Source organism: Mytilus trossulus, chromosome 6, assembly GCF_036588685.1.
Source record: "Mytilus trossulus isolate FHL-02 chromosome 6, PNRI_Mtr1.1.1.hap1, whole genome shotgun sequence".
NCBI lineage: Eukaryota > Metazoa > Mollusca > Bivalvia > Mytilida > Mytilidae > Mytilus > Mytilus trossulus.
Window position 1 is genome coordinate 66,232,425 of NC_086378.1, and position 21,449 is coordinate 66,253,873.

A 21,449-nucleotide genomic window follows, 5' to 3' on the forward strand; every position below is an offset into this window, starting at 1 on the left:
AATAGATATATTATAAGCAGAAATTTTATGTTCCTTTGCTTTTGATTGTCAAACAAATCTTTAAAATGCAAGGCTATTAAATTAATTTATTTACAGATGTATTCAGTAAATGATTTTTTTGCTGTACTTGATCATAATTTCAAAGTAGTTCTCTTTTTTTTTTTTTTAAAGAATTAGGCTTTGATCATTGTCAGCTTGTATTATTTATCAAATATAAACCCACTTTTCATAAAGTTCTTAAACATAGCTAGATCTTGCATTTGACAGTTGTTGTTCAAATTTTAAAAGATTACAGCTACTAAACCTAATTAAATTAGACTTAAACTCATCAGTATCAAGGTCATCTTTACTTTTAGTTGGAATGTCTTGCGAGGGCACAGTATTAACACTATGTCCAGAACTCTGAGAAATATCTGTCTTTGGTCGTTGTCTGCAAACTGATGACATTGAAACATAGTCATTCATCTGCTCTGATGTCTTGTTGTGTTTATTGATCTTAATATGTTGTTTTGAAGATGGGATAGATGGGATTTTCCCGGATCTTCCCACTGGAATAGGAGGGATAGGAGGAGGTTTATTATCCTCACTCTCTGTCTTAAGCTTGGACATTGAAGAATATCCTGAAGATGAATCTGTCAAACCACTCTTTCTTTGTTCAGAAACTAAAGAATCTGTTTTGATGTTCAAACGAGGACTTTTTAGCTGTTGATTTGAGGCATCATCAACAATTCCACTATCGATTCTAGAGAGCTTTCTTTCACACGCTTGTTCTATAGCACTGTTATTTCTGTGTTCGTTAGTCTCACAACTGGTATCTTGTATAATACCAGTAGTTCTTTGAAAATTGTCATTATCTTCAGGAATTGTTTCATGAGACATCAGAGTTTCAGAATGTGAAATATTAAAAAATGAGGAGTCTGATTCATTGCAATAATAACCAGATGGTTCATAGCTTCTATTTTTACGTCCACGTTCATGCCTGAGCTTTGGATAATCATCTTCAAGTTGATGAACGGACGAGTTCTTTTGAGATTGTCTCCCTTTGATCACAGGTGATAACAGAGGAGATTTTGTATGTTGTTTGCTCCTATCCAAACGAAGTGAATTAGATATCGAACCTGAATATACTGACAGTAAGTAAGGATCGTCATCATCACTGAAGCAGACTTTTGATGTTTTAGAAAATGAGATATCAGATGAATGTGAAGGAACCTTTGGCAGTTTTCTTGCCTCTTGCAACATAGTTGGTTGTCTTCTCAAATCGACCATTTGTATAATCATTTCTTTTTTAGGATGACTGTTGATTCTAAAAAGGTATTCAGTCGTTAAAATAAAGAAGAGTTGATATGTATTTAAAAAAAAAACAGCTGTTCTGATATGAAAAAAACCCAATGACATATGCAAGAACAAGTGTACTATATGAGAAAGGAGATAACAGAAAACTTCATTCTACCAGTTCTGAACAGAACCATTAACAAGTTATATAATGTTCCTCTTATAACTATATGCATTAATCTAAAATTATATCACAATTAGACAATATAAGGTAAATTTTAAATGTTGATTTAAGACCAACAATATGTGTCGGTGAAGATTACAAGAAGATTAAATGCGAATGAGAGACGATTGGTATGCTATAATTAAACAAATCCAACAAAAAAGGCATAAAAAATGTATGGAGCATTTATTAAAGGCATGAAACTTCACATTTCATGTAAAGTAGTTCTTTCATTTTTACATTTCAACTTTCCAAATGCAAACTAAAGATTAAATAAAAATTCATATTAAACAGGAATTGCATGAATTCTTTAAATAAACACTAGTTCCCTACCTGTCTTTCATCTCTGATAATAGTTGGTCAGCACAGGGTCTGAATGTTCTATTTCGATTCCAACAAGACTTTAACATGTCATACAACCATAGTGGACAGCTGATTGGCATGTCTGGTACCTCACCACTGTAGAGCTCTGTTAACAACTGAAACAAAAAAATATATATTCTAATGTAGTTGAATCATTTGAATAAAGCACTAATTGGACTAGACTGATTTGGTGCTTGTGTTATTAATCAGCATTAAAAATATTTGAGATTCGAAACGCTTTTTTTAAAAATTTCTGTGAAAGGTAAGGTATGTTCTCCGAACCGATATACTGCATATGATAACATTATTAAGTGTCAATATGTTAAATAAAAGGAACTTGCATTCGATAACTATTTGGCGCACGAAATGTGTAAATATATACAAGACACCTCCATCAGATAAGCTCAAGTAAACAACGCAATAAAGCAAAGACAATATTTAAGAGCATTCAAATCATTCAAAAGCACTGCTTAAATATAAATAAATCACTCGCGTATACATATATAGTACACACAGTAAATTCATGATAATTGAAATTGACATTGAATTTGTATGATTTACTGCCACGTTGCAATTTGAATACAAGTTCTCACCGAGTTATATATCTGTGTCGAGCATGAGTTCCTGATATCAAATATGATTTTTTTTTCAAGCTAAATGTATGTGCCTCAGAACCGAAGATTAATTTGCATGTCTAAAAGTCAGACTTCTTTCTCCTCACATTTAACTTTGGAATGAGAATCAGACATGACATTATGTACGAATTCTTTAAAACTAATAAGATGTTTTACGCTGACTAATATACCAAACAGTTTCATGCGTTTGTTTGTTTGAGGATATTAATATGTCGGTATTATGAAAGTCAGGTAAAAACAACATAGAATTTGATAATTGTATAATTTGTTTGCTTTCCACTAACCTCATTCTTTGGTATGGTAGCAAATGGTATTCCCTCAAGCGGATTCACTGATGGATCATCCCTATGTAAATTTAACGCTGTATACAGTTCCCAAATAGTCATACCAAGCATGTAGATGTCACTTTCTTTGGAGTAAAGTCCGTTTTGTATAACCTCTATCGGAGACCTGTCGGGTAAACAATAATCCAAATTCAAGTGCTGAATAGAGAAACAATGCGAGTAAATTTATAAACAAAATTTAAAGATAACAAGAAAATAAATCTATAGTACCTGTTAGTATCTAGTACATTATAGTCAATATAATGGAACTATAGTCATCAAAGGTACCAGATTTATATTTTAGTACGCCAGACGCGCGTTACGTCTTCATAAGACTCATCAGTGACGCTCATATCAAAAAAGTTTTACAGCCTAACAAGTACAAAGTTGAAAAGCATTGGGGTTCCGAAATTCCAAAAAGTTGTGCCAAATACGGCTAAGGTAATCTATGCCTGGGATAAGAAATTCCTTAGTTTTTCAAAAAAATAAAAAAGTTTTGTAAGCAGGAAATTTATAAAAATGATCACATACTTGATATTCATGTCTGCGACTTTTTTTTAGAAGTCAAGTAAGAGGTTTAGCTAAAGATATAAAACCAGGTTCAATCCATTATTTTCTACATACAAAAACTACCAATTCAGGAATATGACAGTTGTTTTCCATTTGCACGGTTTACTGTGTTTGAGCTGTTCATCTTGTCATTCCACAAAAGACTTCGATTTTGAATGATTTTTTAAATTCGGTATAATTGCTATTTCACGTTTTATTCTAGAAGTATTTGATGGTGTTATACACATTTGGTATATAAAGTAGACTAACCAACGTAATCTGTCAGGAAAAGATTCATCAAGTAAACAGTCATCCAATTTTACCAAAGAATTTATTCGTCTAAATCTACCAACTCTTGGCATGAAAACCTGCAATGTATAAAAATGCAATTTTATTGAAATTGTATTTGTTAAGTCTTGACTATTTACAGGTTTCCTTCACAAAGTAGCTAGCAATTTAAGAACAGACAAACGAAACACTCACTTTAAAGAAAAGAAAAAGGTTTAAAAGAAGGGAAGTTTTCTGTGCTATATTAAATTTGATCATGGCAATTTGTTTGGTATAAACTAATATAAATGTCCTGAACAGATTAATAATATGTTTTCTAAATTCATTCACATCGTAGAAATGTTAAATAATATGTCGTCTGCAAGATGATAGTCTAATAAGAACTACATCAATGTAATTAAAACCAGGTGCTCTTTCATATGTTGGTTATCGCACATTGATTGTTATCATGCATTTTTATTTTCTGATTCATTTTGTCTCATAATCTTATATGGTACAACATTATGTCAATTTTCAAAAGCATGTTTTCAAATATAGGAAGTATCTGTTCGGACAGACACAAATTAAAGCAACACGTTATAAAAATTAAATGCGTACGAATCGCTTTCATGGGATTATCTTATCTTAAACACTCAAGGCCGAAATTTTTGAAAGCAAAGAACGTAGAAAACCGAAACAGAGTTTAAATATGATGCAGGGATTTTTTTGCCAATTAACCAGTTGAATATAAATAACAAATATCGGGCATCTTTTAATTTGTTAGTACTTTCATTATTTACTGTTACTTCTGTCTATTGGAGCGTACAACACAGCCATTTGATATAGATCTTATGTCATACAAGATTATTCAGCAAGTTTTATGTAACTGACACAACTTCCTAGTCTAAATTGAAAAATTTTATGACACCATAATTTTTTTTTGTAACAAAACATTCTATTCACAAAAACAGCTTTAATAATTGTGTTCCTTGTTATTGACACTAAGTTTAATGTTAAGATATCTTTTATAAAGAAGTGGCAATCGTATTCTTCATTTTTTAACATTATAAATATCTGAATGAAATTTCACATTTTCTCATAATAGTATTCCAATGCCATACACAAATCTTTTTTTCTTTCTATGGTAAGAATATTTAAAAACAAAATTAAATTAGATTAGTATTCTTTTTACTCTTTTTATAATAAGTAAAACCTACCTATATCTAAACATGTGTCAAATGTGGAGTATGATTTGTTAACCCGAGATCACCCCAGGTTGTTGGTGGTTTTGGAGATGCTTAGACTTTATTTTTGTATGTTTTGTATACGCTTGATTTTCTTTTAGTCTTTTTCTCATGGCGTTAATTGTCAATATGTCATCGGCTGATGAGTGAATATCCTTTTGGTATATTCTGCTTTCTACTGCATTGATCGAGTGCTTGTGTTTGGTACTGATACTTACTGTCAAAGTGTTTGTATCCACAAAAATAGAATATCCACAGAGGTCTCTTAACAACCATTGATTGGAATGCATTCTGTGTACAAACTTAATCAGGTTATATGTCAGTCCAAGATAGAAAATGTCGATGGAATCTATACCAGGTGCTCCATAATGATTTCTCATGGCAATGTCAATAATGTTCTCACCTTTCTGACATTTATAATGCTAAAAAGTACAATACAAAATATGGATACTTTACTATTAGATAAAATACCTTCTAACATTTTTGTTGCATATTTTGTCATAATCAGAGATTTAGTCTACAAATTTGGAGTTTGTCGGTTTTCTTTTAATATTATAGTGCCAATTTGTACTAGTATTCAGGCAATTACAATGTAATGGAAGTTACAATGGAAAGTCATAATCAGATACATGTATATAGCTTATATTTTCATTTTTGCTCACTTAGTTTTCTACAACTACAATTAATATACTATTAAAGTTTTCACATATAAGCATCTCGGATTTTTAAGGACTTAGAAGTGTTTTTGACTTTTTAAAATCGTTTCAATTTCACCTAATAACATAACTGTTAAATGAATAATTATACTACAAGAAATATAAGAAACCTGATATTGAGGAAACAATTCGATATATAAATTACAAAAATATATACAAGATAACGTTCAACATGTTCAAGATATAAAATTCTTCAAGTTCTTATAAGTCATTTATAAAAAAAAACATCTATGTACAGTGGGTGCAAGAAATTATAGTATTGCCAAACAGAATGTGCTTGCCAGAGAGTTATGAATGTCAATTTAACGATACCATTGTGGCAAAAACATGTATACTCAGTGTGGACGTAAGAAATCAAAATGTCGCTAAATAGAACGTGCTTGCCTGGAAGGTATGAACGTCGTTTTCACAAAAAAAAACATCTTAATATTATGAAATCCATGCATTACTTTAGAAAGGAGCTATAAGTCAGCAGTTTTTAATCAAAAAGACTTGGAAAGCAGATGCCAACACTCCGAAAGTGAGGGCATAATAAACAAACATTGAAACGAACGAGCGCTGTCAAGGAAAACCAGCAGTGATGGAATAAACAGTACATTTTATAGTTCGAAAATAACACATTAATGCTTAAGGTGTAAAGATTTTATACTGGCATAACTTCTACAGATATGCTATTACGGAACAGCTATAAATAAGCTCGACAGGAGATGATGAATGCACTTTTTCTCTTCCTTGTCTCCACTCACCTATACACATGTTATTGTCAGAGTCAACCTGTTTATTTATTATCCCTAGGTTTGTTAACGCAATAAAAAATGACACTTAATACGGGTCTTTTGTCGCAAAAAAGGATAAAGCATAATTTAAGAAAGTTTTCTGTAACTGACCCGACTTCCTAGTTAACTTTGACTTACAACATGCAATACTGTAATTTTAACGTATTATTAAGCTATAACAATAGTTGGAAAACCGAATAAGGAAACATTTCTAATAACCTATATATAGTGTAGAAAAAAGTAATAAGCTATGTGAAATCGAAATTTTTCATTAGTTAGATAAAAGTAAAAACACAAAAATACAGAACTTCGAGAAAAAGTTTAAAACGGAATTAAAGTCCCAAATCAAATGGCTAAATCAAAAGCTCAAAAGCATTAAACGAATGGATAACACCTGTGATAATCAGGACTAGGTACAGACATTTTACTGTGAAGAAAATCGTGGATAAATCCTGATTTTTTAGCTAGCTAAACCTCTCACTTGTATGACAGTCGAATAAATTCAATTATATTGACAACTACATGTGAACAAAGCAAACAGACATTTTACAACTAGGTAAAAATGACAAAAATATTTCAAAGTGACATTATCAAATGTAGGCTGTTGGGAATATTTTGCATGTAGCTTTATCAAGAAAGGCTACTGCCGAAAGTTTACATTCTGATGGGCAACAACGAGTCTGTAAAGAATGGATAGAACAGAAGTATATGTTTCACTTTTTAATTAAACCGAAAACAAATGGCTCGGAGAATCATTCTGACTTATCATTGTATGATTTATGAGTAATATTAACACAGTAAGCTGCGAACATCTTACATCTGCTAATTGATCAAATAGAAAAATGGTATCCGCATAAGGAAAAAATCTAATTAAGAACCTAAAATTGGTCGTGTTTATCATAAACTATTGCACGAAGATAATAATGAAATGAATTGATGTTATATAAAGTAGATAAGGGACATTGTCCGTTTTTATTACGATGTATGACGTATGGAATGGAAACACTTTTATTTTATTTTAGAGAACATGCATGTGGACAGGTATTTTTATGAGCGTCTATCAATGTTTGTTTATTCTGGATCGTTACACAAAATCAGCGACTCATATGTAAGGAACAAATCTTTAAGGGAATGACTCGCACTTAATTTCCATCAACATACCAACCCCAGAAACTCACACTAAATTTCTATCGAAACACCAACTACAGATACGTTGAATGCATGTGATTGACCTATATTCATATCACATTTCGAGGTACCATACACATTCTTTTACAATGCTATGCAATTAATACACTACTCACAAGTTCATATTTGTAGTCCGCATCTGGAGGCTGCAGTCGTTTAATCTTTGTTGGTAAGGCCTCCATCTTAAGAACCTTTCGACAGAGCTCTTCTGTCATTTGAGGTAATTCGTCTTCGACAAATGCTTGGTTGACGGGTTCTTCTACTCTTAAGGACCTCGACTGTAATTTAAAAACATAATCATTATCACTGGCGAAAAAAACTATGTTCAGCCGTTTTGATTGTCTGTCATAATGGAAAAAAGTAAAATCACAAACATACTGAACATAGAGGAAAATCAATTCGGAAAGTCCATAATCACATGGCAAAATCAAATAACAAAACGTAATATAGCAATACTTAGTTATTGGATGTTACATTCATGGATTGCAACGCGTCATCTGGCAATTGTATTAAGGATCAATTCAAATGTTAATCTTTACAGGTTTAAAAGAAATTATCCTAATATAAATATGATAAATGAATTTTAACAACTCACATGTTCGTTTCCGTGACGCACTGGTGTATCTGGTGCTGTGATGTCAGATAACGCTATGCAGCATCTATTTGAACGTATCTTGCTTAGTCTTAAATTACAATAGGACATTCTTGGATCTACAAGTAGCATATTTTTGAGTTAGTACTCGAAAAATTCCATTGTGAATGTTACCAGTATGTGAATTTGAAATTCATTTAATATAAACTCAGGATTATTTGGATATTTTTTAAAGAAAGTACAAACTTAACGATTAAACTGCATATAAAAAATGCAATTATTATTTGAAATTTATTTTTATTGTAACTTTCATTCTGCAATTTTTCTGATCATAAAATATTGCAAAAAGTTCTGAATAAACAGTATTTCATTTTTGACATCAATAATTGAATAACACAAGAACAAACATCTGAACATTTAAAAAAAGTGTTTCTTTAAAAATATTTTACCAGTAGTTTCTTTTTGTACGATTTTTTGTTTTCGATCTTGTCATTCTATACGTTCCTGAATTGTTATGACTAATAAATGTAATAGTAAACAATAAAATTGTATTACTAAAATTACAGGGAAGCCAAGTCTTAATCATATGTTAATCGTCAACATGGGTAAATAGATTTATATTATACTAAAAGATAGGGTTATAAATATTCTTTAACCTTTTTTAAATGTAAATTGATCACCTGTCCAATCATTAAAAAAAATAGTTCTGAAGGAATACGGTTTAGACAGATTTCACAGTCTTCTTTTTTCTATCAATCTCTACTTACTGAGATCCTGCTTTAATCTTAAAAATAGTTGTGGCAGTCCCTTTTCTGGCTCTGAACAGTCAGATGGTGGATACATTTTGTCTATTTCAAATAACGTTGACAAACGAGTCAATGTGTCTGAAAGAAAACAATACCATTCTTTTTATTATTAAAACATGTTTAACCTTGCCACATTCTCTGTGTGTGTGTGTGTGTGTGTGTGTGTGTGTCTGTGTGTCCAATTGATGAGCATGTTACTCGCAGATTGTCGTATGTTGCTGTATATTATAATTGTTTTTCGTTTTTTATTCGAAATAAATTAAGCCGCTATTTTTCTAGTTGGAATTGTCATTTCAAGGCATATTATAGCTTGATGTGCATATTAGATATCATTTCATTATTTTTCATTTTATATTTTTGAATGATGTCGATAAACTGTTTAGTTAAATATCTTTATTATGATGATTATATCTATATAATTTACCAGTATTCCTATCGGATAGGTACTCTTCTATTGACTTCCTAATTTGCTGTAATTCTTCCCTACTGCCGGGACTGCTATGCATGCATGCCATAATTGCTCTAAAAATTTCTGTTGGTATGCAAGGCCATTTTGTAGGTTTAAGGTCTTGGAAAACAACCTTCAATGTAAAGAAAACAGATATAATACATTGATTTCAATTTCTACATGTGTATATAATATCTGTCTAATAAAGGCAACAGTAGTATACCGCTGGTCAAAATTAATAAATCGTTTTAGGGAAAACAAATAAGGGTGACAAACTAACAACGAGGGAAACAAATCAATCATATGAGGACAACAACAACGAAATATCAGATCACAGAAGTGCAACAAAAACAAACAACAATGTCTAATAATTTACTTTTTTAAACATCGAACAATGTAATATGTATTAAAACAATATATAATAAAGCAGTTTCTATACAATTGGAATGACAACATCCTTTTCATATCTTCAGCAAGATAATTATTAGTATTCTAAAAAAAACACTAGTGGTTTTCTAATCTTCATACATGTTATTAAAATATAAATAAAAGGATTTTTATTATGCGATCTTTCAGATGATTAAGTTGTTAGTTAGTTGAAAAAACAATGAAAAGCTTTAATATAGTAAACAAAATTGAAAAAAAAGTAATTGAAACTTATTTTAAAACGTACATATTCTAGAATTTGTTCAGTAGCAAGTCCATAAACAGTGTACGGTATACCTCCGTGAGTATATATCCCATATAACAGCAGGCCTACCATCCAGATATCTGTCTGAAAATCGTATTTGTCTTCCAACACTGATTCAGGAGCAGAGTATAACACTGGTATATCGCCATCATTGACGTCTGAAAATGTATTGAATGATGGTTGAACATTAAGCAATATAAAAAGCGTTACAAGGACCCCATACAAATAAACAACAACGACAAAGAAACAACACAAAAACACATTTAAAAACTTACAGCACTACAAAAGACTTCAATGGATGGAAAATATTCAAATGTGTTTGTTTTTTCTCAATTGATTACTATTTTATCTAAGCAAGGCAAAACATACAGAAATCAGATGATTGGTACTTCTTTTTTTCAAATGCAACATTTATGTTTTTTAAATTATCAAATAATTTTAAGAGTGTAAAGATTCGATACCGAAAGTTCTTTAAAGTTAAGCAAACAACATGTTCTAATGAATACTTGACACTTTTATCAGAAAAGCACAAGTAAAAAACGCCAAAATCAAAGTAAACATTGGAAAGCATTCAAGTAAAAGAATAAGAAGAAACATATATATCACTCACACACATATATATATGGCACGCAGAAAATTCACGAGAATTGAGATTAGATTCGGATAGTTTATTGCCACGTTACAATTTGAATATAATTTTGACAGTTGTGTATCTGTGTCAAGCATACGTTCTGAATAATAAATATGAACTTAATAAGTTCTGAATAATAGATATGAATTTATGAGTTCAGAACAATAGATATGAACTTTAAGGCTAAATGTGAGTTCTTTTGGAAAAAGGTGTCTGAATAATAAGATATAATTACTAAAGAAGTTGAAAATACTCACGGAGACATGTTTTCTATGTCCAAACTATAGCGTTCAAGCCTTTTAAATTCTGATGTGAACAGTTTATCACGAGATTAGTATTAATTAAACACCGGTATACTACTGTTGTCTTTATTTAGGTCTCAATATAAACTTAAGATGTAATATAGATTCTAAAATAGTGCATCCTAAAAAAAAACTTTATTAACTTGAGACTACAAATTTTAATAGCTTTTAGAGCAGCCATCTGAATAAAAATACCAATCAGGTAAATCTTCTTTGAATTTAAATGCGATTGCATTTAAGCATAATACTTTTTTCTAGCATCAATGCAACATACCATTGGTGAAATTGCTGTCGCCATTCTCCGTCTTTTTGAGTATTTTAACCAAACTGAAATCCTCCAGCATGACAATGCCGTGTTCATTGATACAAAAGCTGTGAGTTGTAAGATTCCTGTGGACCATACCTTTATTATGTAGAAACAGTACAGCGTCTATAATATTAATCGCCATGTTTCCAAGATTGTCACGTGACAACCATTTATGGTACTGTCTTTTGTCTAATAAATGAGTATGCAAGTTTTTATGATTTTCTGTCAAATAATATAAAGGTAATGGTCGATATTGGAATGCAATTAGTTTTACAAGATTTGGGTGGCTATTTTCATATTGCAATAGCCTCATTATTTCTAGACTATTGAGGTGTTTGATAGTGATCCTTCTTTCCGCTGACGTTCTGTAATCCTCCATTGATCCACTCGTCAGACACTTAATTGTCGGTAAAAGAATGTGCAATGATACATCCATCTCATTCCAAATTTTTCCTGGAATTTCACACCACATTGGTTTTTGATTTGTTTCATATTTCTTGTATGAAAACATTCTAAAATTTATTGCTGTCAAAAGGTTTTGCACATGTTTGAAGATAATATCGCGTATATGTTTATTTTTGTAACCGCACTTCTCAAAAACTTGAAGCACCTCCTTAACAACTTCTTTGTCTGCATCAAACAACAATGGATTCAAACAAGAAAGCAATCTTACTCGCCATTGAAGGTCAATTCGTCTGCTTGTTATGTAGGTTTTCAAACAGGTTAGCAATGACTGTTTTGATATGTTCCAATTTTTCTCATGGTCTGGACCTGAATTGTAAACATACTGCATTACTGAATTGATTTGATTTAATTTGCATTTCATTTCATTAGTACAATCATTTCATACGAGAGGGTGAAACAAAACTCATCATAAATAATCAGAAAACGTCAAACAGTCAGTAATTATTTTGCTGTATAAAAGCTTCTACAAATTTCTCCAATACTGAGATTATGCGGTGTCACTTGAATATAACGAAAACCATGTGTTTACCTTTTGTCAATCTTAGAACTATGCCTTTGTTGACAACATACAGTAGTGGATGCAGTGTTTGTCTATGTTTCTGCTTCTTCACCATAACATCAAAGGTCAACTTCAGAAGCACAACCAATAACTCGGGTATTTTTTCTGAAGACCGCTGTAACATCTGGTATTAAAATGAAAAGAAAAGGTATGATTTCACATAGACACAACAAGGATTGAATTCGGGCAGAAAGATACAGATAAAACCTCACAAAAAGGTTTGTTAAATTTTTATACACCAATGCCCTGGTATTTTTTGTCGACAACAAGCGTCAATATTGTTCTGTTAAGGCGCAGATGATCTAATTTTTAATGCTCTTCAACTTTGTACTTGTTTGACTTTATAAATATTTTGATATGACCGTCACTGAAAAGTCTTATGTAGACGAAACGCGCGTCTGGCGTATTAAATTATAATCCTGGTACCTTTGATAACTTATTTTAACATTTTATCTCGAGGCACATATTTGGTCGATTCCAAGTTATCTTGTCCGAAGTACGAAATAATCTAAGATTTTTCTCGTAAGACACAGATTTTTATATTTTCAAGACAAAGCGGCTAATAAGCTGGTTCATTGGGGTTAGTTTCTGTATTCTGTTCTGCAACGTTTTAAAATTTCGGATTTTGAACATTTGATTTGAGCAAAAATAGAATAGAACTATATTACCAAGTATTTCAATATGTGTTGCTTAAATTAATATTTGTAACTTCATTATTTTCATTAGACTAACTAAGGTAGCGGTTTATGTTACAAAGAACACACAAGTACCTACAACAAAGTTTTTATTTTTTTCAATCGACTGAACGAATCATTATCAAATGCAATCTAAATCCCAAAGGGGATATATTAAAACTAAACATTAGTGCAAAAACGTTATATTTCTTCGTAAAATAGCAAGAAAAAACTATTTTGAAATTTCTGAATTGATTGGTCGAATGAATGATTTTCAAAACAAATATACACTTCAATAATTTTGTAAATAATTTAGTTCTTTAGGTTTTTTTTAACAAAATATATTTTCTATCCATTAGTGTTAGAATATTATGATTTATGTGGTCCTTTATCTTAATGCACATATTCAGGAACTGTTGTCTGATTTGTACATTTCCCAATTGTGTTCTCTTCCATATTGAGACATTTTTACTCAGAATCTCAAACTGATGATGCAAACGAGGCCAATAGTTTTAGACAACATGGTATTTAACAGAAAATAAATTTCTGTGATTAGCACCTCGATATATAAAGGCAACAGTAGTTCATCGATGTTCAAACCTCATCTATCAATTAATAAGACACATTATCAAAATTACTGGCATTTTCTTAAGTAAAGTGTCTCCTTTTTCGGCATTTTTCAAGATTTATAGTGCAATTCTATAAAAAGTTATTTTATAAAAGGAACTTATTCAAGTAAAATTGTCCTTAGCTGTATGGTTTGTTTTTCCATTCATATTCCTTTTGGGAGGCGTTCCCTCCATTTTAATTGTTGCACACTAGGGGTGCTGGATTTAATATTTTAGAGACTTCCAATAAATGAGAGAGAAAAAAATGGTAATAAATACTCTCTTCTAGTATCCTTACCATATTTATAAGTACAAATATGTACAGGAACTTGTTTTGATGATCCACTTCTGAAAACCTTTTGATCGCTTTTTCATTGTTTGTTTCAGTTAGAATCTCATCTAAGAAATTCCTTTGAAAACTATGTTCTGTGAAATATTGTATTAATTCTAACAACGTGGTGATCTGACCAGACACCATTGTGTAGGCATTTCGTTTGATTGTATTAAGATCCCCATGTACTCTCGATGAAATGTTTTGAACTTGAATATATGATGTAGTATTGGATGTCTCTGAATTTAAAATCCACAGAATTCCTAAGCATGAAGTCAATACACGTAGTGCTGTACACATGGTATCATCAGCTTCGACAACTCTCCGGAAACAGCACATCAGAATGTTGTCTGTTATATGCACTACATCACCAATGCTGGAAGAATTTATAGGCGCACTGATTAACAGCGTTTCCATTTCACTTAATATTTTTTCTTTCACTTTATAATTGTCAAAATTAAGCCATCTGGATAGACTTCGGATATCATATTCTTTCCTAAGTTTGGGTATTATTCGTGTTGTAATGTCCTTCTGATAATCCTCAAACATAGGATTTTTCATATAAAGACTTAATTTTCTCTCCATTGGCAGGTCACATTTGACTGAAAACAGAACTAAACTATTCACATCAAACAGTAAATTGTTATAATTTAAAGAGGGAAGGGGGAATTCTATTTTTAAAAAACAGCAAATATCATTGTGTAGTAAAACAATTGAACACGATAAAACTACATTAAGATGTATAGTTTGATTAAATCATTTCTTTTTTTTGTTATTTGTAACCATTGAAAACAGTGGTTTTATACTTACAATAGTATCTGATTATTTCTTTGCGTGTACACGTTTAACTGATTTCTCGAGACACCTAATTTCGTAAAAGTCGACTAAAAGGTATATGCGTGCACACTTCCTTCTTTATTTATGTTGCGGTTTCAAAATATAATTGTTTCATATAACAAACTGCTAATTGATATGAAAAAGGGTAACATAGCACTTATCTGAAAATTTCCTATGATACTATTATCTCTTTTAGACTACCAGTATTCATGTATTCTTTTTGCTTACGCAATCTTCTTATCAAAATAACCAATCAATGTTTAAAAAAACATATTAACATAAATATTTACCAAATGAGCGAGATGATGATTGTTTAATGAATGATCCAATATGTTCGTCCTTGTCGTCCATTAAATAGTGGTCAACAAAACTGTCTATGTTGAGGGTAGGTGTGACATCGTCCTTTTTCACTGTTTTAAATGATCTTTTTGGTTTACATCTCATCTGCGGCTTGCTTTCTGCATGTTCTTGACCATCATGGCTTGATCTATTCATACCTCCTTGGTGTATAGTGTCATCATCGTCCGTACTATTTTCGTCGTCCTCTGTCCAATCATGATTTGAGTATTGAATCTCTGAAGCTCTTTTCATTTGACCAGCAGATACAGATGGTCTTCGGTACTCCAAAGATTTTGTTCTTGTGTGCTGTTCATGGTGTCTCTGATCTGTCCATATCCGCGTTGGCACATCCTTGAACCTGTGTGTAGTGGTTTCAACAGCATGTTCAGGCACAACGTCATTTATGTTATTTAGTTTGTTATCATCGTCATTTTCAATATTTATTCCAAACAGTTTTGCAATAGATTCTGCAACTCTATAAACATCAAGCTCATTGTACACACGGAAGCAGGTAAATTCTTTAAAATCTTTCAAATCAATTGTTCCACCTCTACCAATAACGGTAGTCCTAGCAAAGTTTCGTCTCGGCAAATGGTCCTTGACCACTTCTCTAATCTTCTTTTTTGAATGGTCGCACACGTGAAACACTATTGCCGCCTCTTCAGGAACATGCGCAAGACTGTTCTTAAGAAGTTCGTCAGAAAGGCTTGTAAGGATGTCATGTGGAACTAGACCTCTTATCTTTAATTCTCTCAACAAACTATTGACTGTTTCTTGACTACATTTCAATTTACTACAATGCACCAGAAATGTGTTTGCTTGGTGAGATGACATTCTGAATGTGTGTGATGTTTGGTGTTCTGCCATTTCTCTGTATTTAAAAAAAAACCACAACTAAGTACTTTGTTATAAAAGAGTACGAATAACTCCGACGACATCTCTATATATACTTACAATATATATCAGTCTTATAAAACAATACTTATTTTTAACCAAAAATAAGAAACAAGATATAAGAAACAAAAAGTAAAATTGTTGATTCAATTTTCGATTACGTTCGACGAACAGAAATGATCTGATTACAAAATATATAAATGTCAATGGAAAAACTAACTTTCATTGATAAATGATGAATAAGATGAGCTACTATAGCGCAGTATCAATATAAAAACAAGGACACGTGGTACGGCTGCAAATGAGGAAACTCTCCTACAGAGTTCACATGATAAAGATTAATTCTAAATAAGAGACATATGGACTGGGTCTCATTCTCTGAAAACCTTATAGCCCTTATACCTAAAAAAAGGCTATAATAGCGTACTCCAGTACTGCACTGGTTATAAATATGCCTTCCTAATATGACAATCGATGACAATATATATTGTAGGATCAGGAAGGTAATGTTTTATCTTAAATCTTGTTTACTTACTGTATAAAATAATGTCAAGTTTTCAGTCGGAATGTTTTATTTGGTCTTATCATTGTTATATTATATGTGAATAGTTAGAGAAAAAAACATAATATACTAGTAGATATATCTCTTATTTACTTTTTGTGTCACATATTATACAGTTGATTATATAAGCACTATGGCTATAGCGGCTTCATTGAACCTTCATCGCTTAATCATTCGCTTTTGTATAAAATTTGAAAGTAGCTTAAATATTTGACAGCTAGCGTACAATCGCGATGGTATGCTGGCTAGCATGCATTATTCTATAGAGGAATCACCGACATTGAAGCATGTGTGCTGTTTTCTTAATTATGTATATTATCAAGTGTGTACGTGAGGTATATTATGTATATCTGCCTCTTGTAACCGTGTAAACTGTCAGAGTGTACAATAAAATCTTGAAAATATTGAAGGAGGGGTGTCGACTCAGGGATTATAATAGCTAGAAGCTATGTTTTATTGGCTTTGACATTTCAGCAATAATTTTGGATACTGAGAATATTATTTATATTCATATGCATGTTTGGTAGCATTTCACGGTTTTATTTACATATTTGTTATCATTGTTATGTGCATCGATCATTTCCACCGATTTTAAGTGTTTTGCAGGTATGCATGGCGGTTGCAATGGTCTTATAAATGCCTGTTTTGTGCAATATTTCTAACGTCCTCAGCATTTAGAGTTACTATATTTTGTTTATTATACTTTGAAAATGGTTCTTTCGTAATTTCCGTTTCATTTAGGATTACGAAACATTTTATTGTTAGTGATCCCTTCCGTATGCATAGTAACGATAAAATGGTTGGATATTCTACGGAAATACATGCATCAGATGAAACAATGAATATGTGTCTAAAGTGACTCGCATATCGTCATATCAAGTATTATTTGTCTATACTTTTTGTGAATGTACAAATACTGAGATTGGCTGTAAATTCCAGTTATAAAAATGTCATTATATCCTATATATATAGAGTAACTTTGATGAGGGGTTTAATATAACATGACACATTATTGAGAAAGGTACGAGGAAAAATCTTTTCATTTTCATTTTATGTAATAAAAAACCCGGTATTTTCACTTTCATTGATCACTAGATTACTAACCGATACTAATATTTTTATAACCATTTATATATAAAAAAAAAAGAGAGAGAGAGAAAAAAAACCCAATTTTATCTCTGTAATTAGGTTAAAAATTTCGAAAGGTTGTCTATTTCGAATTGTCCAATGCATGACAGCAAGTATGCTGCCAGCTATGTCCGTCTGTTTGTCTAGCCGTTCGTATTTCATTTTTGTAATTTCCTAGCTTGTATACAGACATGCAAATGGTCATGAATATATCGTCATCAGATTTTTAACTTCTTGCACTGCACATACATATAGGATTATATAGCATTCGTTTATTTTTTTTACATATATAAGTTCACTCTGTTTTGCTTAAATGCACCAATTCCACTGTATATAAGCTTAGAAGTCGTACAACCGTCACAGCAAAAAAGAAGCATTTTCGTTAATTAATTAATTATTTATTTGTAAAATGGCATACATTACGATCCCGTATTTAACATGTCAAAATTTTGATGAAAAATTACATGTAGGCCTTATGTTTACCTGATTAAATCAAATACATGATCACAAATATGTAATATATTTATTTGTATATTTCTTACAATGATAGCTTTTTATATCTTTTCTTCCGCGATATGCCGTATTATAAGTTATTTTCTTATATGAATCGCAATCTAATTATTTCCTCAACTTAATTATATGAATTAATAGACAAATTGTGGTCTTACCTTCGTATATTTGTGTTTCCTATACTACACCGTGTGTGTATTGTCTTCTGTTGTAGTGTGAACAAAGAGGAAGCTAGATAACATTGTAAATAATATCTGGTGAAGATGACTTGAAATTTTTAAGTTTTCACAATAAATTTGATATCAGGTAAAATTTGACATAAATTTCCCCCATGAGGAAGTAGTCAAATTTCGTTTATGTTCAATTTTATTTCGAGTATCTATTTCAGGTTGAATATATCTTGTAATACCTAATCTTTTAGACGAGAAATTTTCTACAAAGCATGCTAATCTCTTAATAAAAATAAAATTACAAGATAGAGTCTCTTCCAGAGTCATACATAAAGAGTAAGTATCAGTGGTGTCACAGATGACCGTCCTTTCTACTAACAGGCTGAACCTGGGAATAGTTAGTATATATGTTCCTGGCTGAACAAATAACGTAAAATCTATGGCCAGATAGTTCGTCCATGTGAAAACTAGTCAAGTACCTACATTTGTACCAAGAAAAAGTTTTTCTATAACTACCAAAACATTTTTTTTCAATCGATTTTATAAATTCTTTGTCCTGGGTATTTTTTATGAAAATAGTCAAAACTGAAATATCTATAGCAACGATTTGTTTTACAATTTTTTAATGAACCTGTGTTAGTCTTGTAAGATAAAGTTAGTTCGTTTTTATATTTCGATGTTTAGTCTGACGCCTATTGTCTCTGAACTAGTACACATGTTTGATTATATATATGGACCAGCTGAAGCACGCCTCCGCGGATGCGAGTTTTCTCGCTGTATTGCAGACCCATTTGTGGACTTCGGCTGTTTCCTGCTTTTTCCTCTTTTTTTTTTTAATCTCTTCATCACATTCCCCATTTCATGCATTCTTTATTTTATTATAAGAAATCTACAAGAAATATTCAATAAATGAGAATTATGTTTAAATACGTCCAGATAAGGTTTTTATAAATTAAAGACAATAAATTAAAATGTTCTTTTTAAAAGAGATCAGTAAAAAATGCTAACTAAGGTCAGAGCTAGGAGATAACTACATGTACCATACCAAAGATTTGTATTATCTAGAATGACCTGTATTGAACTTGATAACAAAAGAAAAACATTATTTTCTCCAATTTTTTCCATGTCACGCCAACTATTTTTTTTTAAGTGTAGAAACTTTACAAACAAATTTTCTTTTCTAAACGTACAGCGTAAAACGCAATTACGTATACTAGTACATTTTACATTGATAAATAGAAAGTCGGTGTCTTCCTGGATAAAACCACATTATCATTATGTCTTCGTGTTATATCTTATTCTATTACTACACTAATAATATTCATTTCTACTATACTGTGTTCAAGGGCGGATCCACAAGGGGGTCCGGTGGTTGGAACCCCCCTTTTTTGGACGATCAATGCATTTGAATGGGGGCATGTAGTTGGAACCCCCCTTTTTAAAATGGCTGGATCCGCCCTGGTGTTTTATTTGTATTTCTTTTTTTACTGTCATTCTTTGTGTTCTTAACTTTTTTGTACTTTAATGTTCTCACAATTATTAACTAATTCCACAAACATTGAAACGAATATAAGAAGGGAATTGAGAAATAATAATTAAAAGCTAAATACCAATTTTGAAAATTGGATTTTGTTTTTTGTATTTGATGATATTCTAATTTGTCACGATGAATTAGTTGTGTTTTTCTTAATTTTAAGATAAGCTGCTTGATATTGGCTTTTTTACGGCCAGGTTGATATGCAAGTACCAAAATACATTATTTACTTTGGTATATATATATCATGCTATGATGTATTCGGGAAGGATAGGTTGATTGTTCATAACCTTGATAGTATGCTATATGATTTTAGAATTTAATAATTTTCATTTTTCGTTCTTTGAGATTGTTATAGGACGTCAATGACTTTTAGAGGTGAAAGATAGCAAGGGACATTCAAAGTCATATAAGTTTATCAACATTAAATTTACCGTGACAAAATACCACATCAATGATATATATCAAGTCAGCAAGAGAGCTGTCAATTTGGCCAGTATTACCCTCGTGGTAGAAAAATCCTCCCGTTTCAATGTCCTAGCTGCGCGTTTGTGTTCTGTACAAAATAGAAACTTTCTAATACACATGGATAAATTTAACTTCTCGGAGAGGCTTTTTACAACCCCAAATTAGTTCTAATACATACTGAGTTTCCCCCCAATGTTTCACTTTTGCTTGTCTATACATGACCTAGTTTTCCTTTGTCAGGCAAGAAATGCATAATCGGTTCTTTTATCTTTGTAACTGTCATTATGTTTTAGAATCCTATCTAGAACACTGAGGTAGATGTTTACAATATAACTAAGTATATATATATATATATGTGTGTGTAACGGCGAGGGAGGTTTGCTCTTTTTGAAATGGACATTACTTAGCGTTTAACTTTTTAGGACATGTGCGCCTTAATTTTTCTATTGGGCGAAAATGACACTTCATGAATTACACATGTGTGTCTGGAGCGCTTCTTTGGATTTAACTTCATACAGGTACATTTATGTTTAAAGAGCATGCAAATGTCGATAATGTTCAGAGATCTTCAGAGCGCAAGTTTCCTTTCGTCACAGCCGTTCCATGCTAAAATGCGCACACGTCTAGTGCCCATATGTCATCCAGTGTTTGACATTTGCACGAATTGTGTATTTTATAATCATAATGTCGCTAGTAATACATGTATAGTTTGGTTGTTGGTTTGCTTACCTGAAAAAATAGCTAAAGATGAAATATTTAAAAAAAGGGTATTGGTATTAATTAAGATGAGACGAATTTCCATTGAATTTTCAAATGTCCAACGTTTTAAGAAATAAGTTAACTTATTTGAAAGGGTTGTAAAATTTGCTGCTAAATTTGTATTTGTATGACCGACTTGGAATACTCCCGCAAAGACACCCCCCTTTTTTAATGAATGGCTATCATCTACTTTGAATTTATTGAACCATAAAACTAATTTTTGACTCTTCACAATAAGGCTCAAAGAACTGTTTATATAATTTGTATTAACAAAA

General features: G+C 31.4%; 2 protein-coding genes across 2 annotated transcripts; both read right to left on the reverse strand.

The window, feature by feature from the left end:
* Nucleotides 1-9: 9 nt before the first annotated feature.
* On the reverse strand, nucleotides 10-12,098 carry LOC134721700 (uncharacterized). Its single transcript, XM_063584871.1, has 11 exons — nucleotides 11,304-12,098; nucleotides 10,079-10,254; nucleotides 9,382-9,538; nucleotides 8,919-9,035; nucleotides 8,155-8,270; nucleotides 7,676-7,837; nucleotides 5,098-5,301; nucleotides 3,639-3,736; nucleotides 2,781-2,946; nucleotides 1,832-1,977; nucleotides 10-1,306 (listed from the first exon to the last, which is right to left on the reverse strand). The coding sequence occupies exons 1-11, from the start codon at nucleotides 11,845-11,847 to the stop codon at nucleotides 238-240; spliced, it is 2,955 nt and encodes a 984-aa protein (XP_063440941.1). The 5' UTR covers nucleotides 11,848-12,098; the 3' UTR covers nucleotides 10-237.
* A 200-nt stretch (nucleotides 12,099-12,298) lies between these two features.
* LOC134722925 (uncharacterized) lies at nucleotides 12,299-18,445 on the reverse strand. The gene is made up of 4 exons (XM_063586559.1): nucleotides 18,402-18,445; nucleotides 15,101-16,020; nucleotides 13,941-14,575; nucleotides 12,299-12,484 (listed from the first exon to the last, which is right to left on the reverse strand). The coding sequence occupies exons 2-4, from the start codon at nucleotides 16,014-16,016 to the stop codon at nucleotides 12,299-12,301; spliced, it is 1,737 nt and encodes a 578-aa protein (XP_063442629.1). The 5' UTR covers nucleotides 16,017-16,020; nucleotides 18,402-18,445.
* Nucleotides 18,446-21,449: the final 3,004 nt, after the last annotated feature.

Bases quoted from the DNA above. Each gene is read 5' to 3' on its own strand.
- LOC134721700 (XM_063584871.1), bottom strand. From the start codon at position 11,847: ATGTTTTCATACAAGAAATATGAAACAAATCAAAAACCAATGTGGTGT. The intron at 9,539-10,078 runs GTACGTTTTAAA...TTTACATTGAAG, and splicing joins CTGAACAAATTCTAGAATAT to GTTGTTTTCCAAGACCTTAA. The intron at 2,947-3,638 runs GTTAGTCTACTT...TTTACCCGACAG, and splicing joins TTTCCTGACAGATTACGTTG to GTCTCCGATAGAGGTTATAC.
- LOC134722925 (XM_063586559.1), bottom strand. From the start codon at position 16,016: ATGGCAGAACACCAAACATCACACACATTCAGAATGTCATCTCACCAA. The intron at 14,576-15,100 runs GTAAATATTTAT...TTCTGTTTTCAG, and splicing joins ATCATCATCTCGCTCATTTG to TCAAATGTGACCTGCCAATG. The intron at 12,485-13,940 runs GTAAGGATACTA...TTTTAATACCAG, and splicing joins TATTTGTACTTATAAATATG to ATGTTACAGCGGTCTTCAGA.